We start from the raw sequence: 10,000 nt of genomic DNA, 5'->3' as shown, positions 1-10,000 counted from the left end.
ATCAAATAAGATGTATAAAATCCTCCTTCACTTCCATGCCCTCGACAATACCTACTTTATGTCATATTATTTGGTAATCCGTAGACTTTAGTGTAAGATCAAAAGTAGAGGATCATAATATTTGCAGTGTAACCATTAGTCTATTCTGCATTTCGAAAAAGCAATTATCAAACTAATTTAACACACATACACACATACATACACACACACACAGACACACACACACATATGTATATATATGTGTGTGTGTGTGTGTGCGTGTGTGTGTGTGTGCGTGTGTGTGTGTGTGTGTTCTCGTGTTTGTACGTGTACATACGCATGTGTGTGTGTGTGTCTGCCTGTACATGTGTGTGAGTGTTAATAGACCATTTATTCGGCCTACAGGACATACCATCTCAAGACCTTATCCTCAAAATCGCCCTGCCTCCTCCTAGGTGAAGGTCATGCTTGGGTTCAAACTTAGGATCATGGAGTCACTCTTGTTTAATAACCAGAGCAACTTTAAGAGGAACAATGGCGCACTTGTTTGTCCATTGTTAACACCTAGTAACCTTTTTTTTGTGAGGTTGGCTATGTCTGATATTAAGGAAGTTGTATATGTTAAGTAATTAGGGTTATTGTGCAATTCCTTGCAATTCCTTCAAGCAAGAATAAAACAACCAAGGTCCGATTGGGGCCAGTGGGTGGCCAAAGCAACGCCCAATAATCGTGCCCCCTTCAAGCCCTTTCAGTGGGACCCCTTTGACTATACGGGCATACGCATATGTAATCGCACACACACACACACATACACACAAACACACACACATATATATACATATATGTATACGATATTTGTGTGTGTGTGTGGTGTATGTGGTGTGTGTGTGTGTGTGTGTGTGTGTGTGTGTGTGTGTGTGTGTGTGTGTGTGTAAATCTTAAGAATATATAGATGTAATGGAAGAGAAGGTCGCGCTTCTAAGATCATTGTTTCAAGAGGATAGTGAAAAAAAAGTTGAAAGGAGGCGGGATTACATATTTTGTACAAAGTGAAGCAATGATATATAAGAATGCTGTGATTTGCATGCGCAGAATGGAGACATTAGTAGTGAGAAAAGGTATATAAAAGAAAAATCTATACAAATTTTAGAACAGCAGTAAAGAATTTATAATGCTCGACAAACATTACTCCATCAATTTTATAATACATTATACTGTATCTTCCTGGAAGTGTGACTAATATGAATATATACATACACACACACACACACACACACACACACACACACATACATATATATATATATATATTAATTTGGTATATATATTATATTATAATATATATATATATGATCAATATATATTTGATGAATATATGAGTTATATATAATCTATATATACATATATATATATATATATATATATATATATATATATATATATATATATGTCTACATAAATACGTATATATATGTTAATACACACACACACACACACACACACACATAGTACAAAACAAGCCAAGTGAAGAAAGTCAGCCACGCAGCCCTCTCTGGTTGGACATGGAGAAGAGCGCAAGTTTCCCTGGCGGGGCGAAGTGACCACGCCCATGCCGGCCGGCTCGACCTTGCCCTTGAACGTTGCAGAACTTGGCAGTTAGCATTGCCAAGGTCCCAGAGTGGCGGTCAAGTAACTTTTATCTTGATCGCTGTTTACTTGAAAAGTAAGTAGTGGTGATATGACTGAATTATTACGAGTTATTGGGAATGGGATGGCACGTGAATCGAAAATGTTAGATTAACTTTTTTTTTTTTTTTTTTTTTTTTTTTTTTTTTGTAAGTTGTGCGACAGATTGGCAGATATGGGTTACACATAGACCTACAGAAGAAGAAAGCACAATACACCACACAACCCGCAACCGTGACGCGCGCGCGCTGCGCACATTGAACATACGTAGATACATACAAAAAAAAATTATATTTAATATATATATATATAGTATATTATATATATATATATCTATTTTTTTGTTTTACATATACATTACAAATTCGAAATTTCTGAAAAAAGAAGAATTTTACAAATATGGCATATTCATTAAGAAATGTGTTTATATATATATATATATATATATATATATAGAGATATTTATTAAACATAACCCACTACTTTCGAATGTCTGAATAAAAATGAATTTACAAAATGGCATATCATTACAAGATGTGTTTATATATACAAATATATATTTATATATATATATATATATATATTATAATTTATATATTATACATATATATATATACATAATGTATATATATATATATATATTTTATATAATTTTATTCACTTGTATACTATTATATGTATATATATATATATAAATTTCCTATTTACATCATATATATATATATATATATATATATACTAATAATATATATATACATTATATATATAATTAGTAATACAACTATGCACCTACACATGAACACACGCTCAAGGATAAACACTATATATATAATATATTCGGGATATAGACAATCTTTTATATATATATAAATATATATTTAACAAAAAAAGGACATATTTAGTAAGATAGGTGTTTTATATATCTTCTCTATATATATATATATGTATATATATATATATGTTTTATACATATATATATTTATATATATATATAAATATAATTATATATATATATAGATACTTTATATATATATGTACACACATATATAGAAGATATATATATAGTATAGCTAATTATATATATAAGATTTATATATATATTTATTGCACACCACACACACACACACTACACAAACACACATGCATATATATATATACATTATAGGCACACACAACACACACACACACACACCACACAACATATATTACTATATATATAAATCTATATATATACTATATATATAGTAAATCTCTCTTAGATATCTCAATTAATATAATAGAGACCATATATCCCTTCCGCTCTCCTCTTATATAGATAACTATACTCCTCTCTCTCTCGATATATATATATATATATATATATATATATATATATATATATGTACATATATATGTATATTGTGCGGGTGATGTGTTGTGTGTGTGTGTGGTGGTGCGGGTTGTGTGTTGTGTGTTTGTGTGTGTGTGTGTGTGTGTGTATATATATATATATTATTTATATTATATATATATATATAGTATGTATCTTTATTAGTCATTGTATATTTAGGCATCCATTCGTTTATGATAATGTACTTATACTATAGCTAAGATATCTGATATATATAGATATATAGAGAGTGATATAGCTTATACCTTGAATCCATATAAACAAATCATTCACATATATATGTTTAGATAGATACATTTATACGTATGTATGGGTGGTAGTGTAGGAGTATCAATATGTTGTTTACATGTTATACATGTATTTATGTAAATATGTAAATATGAATATATGTATTCATCGTCTATGTGTGTGTATGTTTTAGTCATACATTCGGTTATGATAACATACTCATACTCATTGTTTTGTAGCTATTCGCAGATTTTCTCCGATCTGAAACCAGTAATTGATTAACTTATATAGAATTTTTATATTTCCTTCTGTATGGGTGGGTGCAATAACCTTGGCATATTATTAATTGCATGCATGCTTTCTCACTTTTAGGTACCACTGCTTGGCTAGGCTGTTGTGAAAAAAAGGATATATCTTCGTTGGCATTTGCGCATATATTTACATCATAAGGACTACTGCAGTGTATACATATGGCCACCTAAGTAAACTGGGTATCTTGAGTTCCCAACTAAACTGTAGAGTATATTTGAGCAGTAGAAGGACAACCCACAAGCACGTAGACATACCCTGGCCACATACCAACTCTTGCACCTTAGCTTCCTTAGGTTAATAGGTAGCTTTGGGAAGGTAGACCCTGGTAGTCAGCTTCCCTGATAGGCCTACCGACAGCATGCCGATCAAAGAGAGAAGAAGTCGATACGAGGATCAAATCTCCCCCCCCACCCCCACCACCACCAATTAAATTAGCCAGGTTGTAGGTTCTTATAAGAGGTTATCCATTGATCTTCGGATGAGGAACATTCATGTAGGATATGATATACCTTTGATATATATATGATATAGGATCTACCCAATGTGAGTCTTACGGAAGAGAGCCTCGGGTAGTATGTACGAGAATGCCGGAATTGTAGCTCGATAACCATTTTCAGTTGAGGTAAAATTAGGTGGTTTCCAACCCTAAGTGACTGGGACTTCATATAGGTCATCCAGTTAGTGACATAGAACATCCACTCTTTAAATCAGGATGAATGAATTTCACTACTGTCGAAGGAACTAAGCTGAAGGACATTTCTTTGAAAAAATGTCCCTCAGACAGCTGGAAACCAAGCTCGCAACACAAGTAACTGCAGTTTGCTTAGTATCCTTATCCTGATTCGGTGTGAGTTGAGAGAGGAGACCTCCGAGCTGTAGGGTAGTAAAACAGTGAGGGGTTGCAGCATCCCCACTAAAATGCTAAATTCCGGTGGTGAACCTATGCTGCAAAGATTGCATGCTGCACACACAAACACACACACACACACACGCACACACACACACACACACACACACACACACACACACACAAATATATATATATATATATATATATATAAATAATAGATAATATAATGAAAGATACTCCTCACACACACACACACACACACACACCACACACACACACACACAGTTATTTATCTATTTATATATATATATATAGATATATTTATATTATATAATAATATATACTCTCTCAAACACATACACTCACAGACACACACAGACACACACACACACACACACACAACACACACATTTATATATAATATATATAGTATATATATATATATATATATTATATATAGTATATGTATATATAAACGATATATATCATACTTTATATATATATGTGTGTGTGTGTGGGGTGTGGGGTGTGGTGGGGGTGTTGAGTATATATATATATATATATATATATATATGAATATATATATATATATATATATATATATATATATAGTGTGGTGTGTGTGTGTGTGGAGTGTGTGTGTGGCGGGGAGTATATAAATATAAAATATATATATATATCTAAATATATATGTATTTATATATATATATGTATAGATTTTATATTATATGTGTGTGGTGTGGTGTTGATGTGTGTGTGTGTGAGATTGTGTGTGTGAGTTATATATATATATATATATATATATATATATATATATATACATATATGTATAAACTTTTATAAGTTTAGGTCAGATGTGACGGCCAGGGAATAGCGGCACTACACCCTATCCACCTATTAGGATATATAGTACTTAATATGTATGTGTGATCCCCTACTGATACATCTTCAAGTAATACTAGCAGAAAGTACCTACAGACATCTCCTTTTAGTTGAAAATAGAAACTACAACAATGAAAGATTATTTAAGCTTATTTTCGTTTTATTTCTTATATTCTATCCTTTTATTATTATGATTTTTTTAAAAACTCACCGGATGTGCTGTACTTATTGTTATGTGCAAGCTATTTTCCGCATGACAAAATCTTACAGAAATCTACGCCGGATTCACTTAAATTTTCACCTTCCCAAATACGTATTAATTAAATGCATTTCACTTTTTGCTAAAACACCCTGTTTATACTTTTTTATTTCTCTATTTGTGGTAGATCCATATTATTTATTCTCTCCATCCCTTTCTGTCTTGCATTTTCCCTCTTCAATTCTCTATAACAGGTTCCTTTAGCCATGTCTAGCATCCAAAGCCTTTCCTGTCCTCTTGAACCTTTGCCTACCATTCTTCTTCTAATCACTGTTCTTATAATCTATCTTCTCTAAAGAAATATATGACTAAACCCGTTTTCTTTTTCATTAATGATCACATCTCTTACGTTTCTCCTTCCTCATGACATTTGCAGTCTACCTATCCATCTAATTTTCACTATCCACATCCACCTCTTGTTTTTTTTTCTTTTTAATCCTACGAGCCTCTTGATATCCTCTTCCCGCAAAGCCTGAGTCTCTGCACCATAGAGCAAACATGTCTCGCTCATGTTTTCACGATCTTTTTAAGCTCCCGTTATGATTTTGGCTAATGGCGCCCCCGTCTCTCACCAGATGCTTTCCCGCCATGTCTTTTCTTAAAATGATTTTCCATCATCTGTGATTATATCGCCTAGGGGGTTTAAAGGCGATTGCCAAAAGCCAAAATAAAAAAAAAGCAAGTCTTCTTTTTTATCAGTGACAAAACTTACTCTTTGGTATCATGTGATAAATTTAATCAGCAAATGAATTTAATCTGACGAGTGGGTTTGACGACTTGGTGATGTCAGCAGAGGCGCTTTATCTCCCAAGGCCGTCCGTAGCTCTTCTCATGTGCAATCTCTTAAAATATTCTTTTTTTTACTCTCTCTCTTTCATTCTCTCTCTCTCTCTCTCTCTTTCATTCTCTTTCTCTCTCTCTTTCATTCTCTCTCTCTCTCTCTCTCTCTTTCTCTCTCTCTCATTTTCTCCCTCTCTCTCTCTCTCTCTCTCTCTCTTTCTCTCTCTCACTCTCTCTCTCTGTGTCTCTCACTTTCACTCTCTCTCACTCTCACTCTTTCTCTTTCTTTATTTCCTTCCCTTATCCCTTTATTCATTAATTTTGTCCAGTGCGAGTCGAATGCATCAGCGTCTTCTGCGTCAAAACTTTTATGGCTCCACCGAATAGGATTCGATTCCAAGCTTTCTCCGTTGCACCTCAACCTTTTGCAATACATTTTGACGTCCGTGCAACCAATAGCGTCCGAAGAATCAAGGATATTAAGTCTTTGTTATAATATGATAAGATAAATATGATATGACAATAATCAGTCTATTCTTCAGAAGACAAAAGAGCATCATAGGCCTTCGCTTGGTGTGACGTCATCAAGTTTCCCGCGTTTTTTTCTTGAACTCATATTTGATTCTCGAGTCGGGTTATTTTATGAGAGATTTCCGTTAAAAAACTGTGGAAAAAAATCATTAAGGCCTTTTAAATGTATGGTTAATCAAATGATGCCATACTAATAACACTGTTACTTCTCATATGCAAAGAAACACACACACATACACAAGCAAATATATAAATATAAACGCACACACAAATTTATATATATATTTATATATATATATATATATATATATATATATGTATATATATATATATATATGTGTGTGTGTGTGTGTGTGATTCGTTGTGTGTTTGGGCGTGAGTGTGTGTGTGTGTGTGTGTGTGTGTGTGTGTGTGTGTGCGATGTGTAGTGTGTGTGTAGGCATGTATGTGTGTATGTGTAGATATATATGTATATATGTTTTTTTTTATATATATATATAGAATATATATATATATATACATGTATATATATATCTATATATAACATGTATTTAATAATACTAGAATAATTTATATATATATATAGATTATACATGTATATACATAAATATATATATTTATATAATATATTTATATATAATATATATAATGAATATATATAGATATATATATATATATATATACATGCTATATATTTATATATAATCACTATATATATATTATATATATAATATATCATATATATATAAATATTATGTAATTTATACACAAACACATATATATATATATACACAAACACACATATATATATAGTATATATATATATATAATTATAATATATATATATATATATATATATATATATATATGATATACATGTATATATATGTATGTATATATACCTATCTATATATATATAAATATATATATATATATATACATACATATACTATATATTATATATTAGATATTATATAGTGATAATCCTACATAAATATATATATATATAAATATATATATATATATATATATTAAATATATATGTATAATATACATACACACACACACACACAGACACACCCACACACACACACACACACACACAACACACACATATTTATATATATATATAATATATAATATATATAATATATATATAATACTAATAAAATATATATTTAGTATATACACTATATATATCCGAATATATATCTCTAGAGATATATATAATTTTTATATATTAGTTATATATTATATATATATAATTAATACATATACATGATAAAATATATATATATACATGCAATATATCTATATATATATATATAGCTAGAATAACAGAATATAATATAAAGAAGATATATAATAAATATATAAATAAAATTATATATATATAGACATTATATGATAAACTATGTAATATGGATATGTATGATATACATGTAAAAAAATGTATGTATATATATTAACAAATATATTATACATATATATCTATATAATATATATATAGTATATATACAAATGGTAGGTACTGATTAAATTATGATAATATATGTATATATATAATTATAAAATATTATTAATATATATATAGTTTAATCTATATATATATAATGTAATTATATATCTAAATATACACACACAACATATATGTCTATCTCTCTCTATCTATCTAATCTATCTCTCTTTCCTCACTCCTAACTCTCACATCTCTCTCTCTCTCTCTCTCATCTCTTCTCCTCTCTCTCTCCGCTATTAATATTATATATATATATATATATATATAGGAATATATATAAATATATATAGATCTCGAGAGAGAGAGAGACCACGGAGAAGATGTTTGTAAGTAGAGAAGAGAGTCTCGCGGAGCGGAGAGAGAGAGGAAGGCTATTTCTCTCTCTCTCACTCTCTCTCTCTCTCTTACTCTCCACTCACGCGTCTCTCTCCTCTCTCTCTGTCTATCTAGACTTTCGGGTATCTATCTATCTATCTATCTATCTATCTATATATATAATCACATATATATATAATTTATATAAGGAAATAAATATTCATATATATATATACACACTATAAATGTGCAACAAACCACACAAACACACACAACACACAACCTCACTAGACGCAGTACCACACAACACACACACACACACAAATGACACACACTCCACACCCCCTCCACACCAACACACACACCACAGCTCTCACACACACACAACCCCAATACAACACACACACACACACACACACACACTAATACTGATATATATAATATATCACTATCTATATATATATACTATATCGTATATATGTAGGTCTCTCTATACATATATACATATTAACATAGTATGTAATATAATATATAAATATATACTATATATAATATATATAGACTATATTTATACATATATATACACATATATAACATATTACATATATGTATATAACATATACATAGGATATTATATACTGTATAAACACACATCACATTTATATATCATACTATATATATATAATATCGTATATATATATATAAATCACAACTATATACCATATACCATATATAGAGAGAGAGAGAGAGAAAGATGAGCATGTAACAGAGTAGAGAGAGAGAGAGATATCCATAATATATATATATATATATATATATATATATATATATATATATATAGAATATAATAATATATAAAACTTTTAAGCCTAGCGATACATATATTTCACACAGTGTGTGGTATGTATGTGTGTATGTGTGTGTGTGTGTGTTATTGTGTGTGCGTGTGTGTGTGTGTGTGTGTGTGTGAATGTATGCGTGTATGTGTATTAGTAAAAAAGTACTTTCACTAAAACTAATATGAAACCAGGGAACTTACCTTCCGCGCAGGTATTCATGGTTCAGTATGGTGGTCTTCGTATCATCCCAGTTCACAATATTCACAATCTTACGTACTGTGGTAATTATACGCTAATGTAAACGTGCCAATTGTTGAATTTTCTAAGGCCACTTTCTAAAAGGTCATACTTCCCCGTAGAAACACAGAACACAAGTGAATGAATACTTTTTTTTTCTTAGAGTTTAATTAAAACATCATCCCCTGCCAGC

General features: G+C 30.4%; 1 protein-coding gene across 1 annotated transcript in view; it reads right to left on the bottom strand.

The window, feature by feature from the left end:
* The window catches only part of LOC122260511 (uncharacterized), a 191,102-nt gene that overhangs the window by 180,397 nt on the left and 705 nt on the right, over nt 1–10,000 (bottom strand). The window contains exon 1 of the mRNA XM_086535998.1: nt 9,771–10,000. This exon is cut by the window's right edge and continues 705 nt beyond it. Coding sequence (XP_086392124.1) covers nt 9,771–9,789 — 19 coding nt within the window. The 5' untranslated portion in view covers nt 9,790–10,000. The remainder of the gene's footprint in view (nt 1–9,770) is intronic.

This window comes from Penaeus japonicus, unplaced genomic scaffold (assembly GCF_977035675.1).
Source record: "Penaeus japonicus unplaced genomic scaffold, GWHDUDI00000001_assembly GWHDUDI00000004, whole genome shotgun sequence".
Taxonomy (NCBI): domain Eukaryota; kingdom Metazoa; phylum Arthropoda; class Malacostraca; order Decapoda; family Penaeidae; genus Penaeus; species Penaeus japonicus.
Note: the sequence above shows the minus strand (reverse complement) of the source record. Positions and strands in the feature narration are given on the sequence as shown.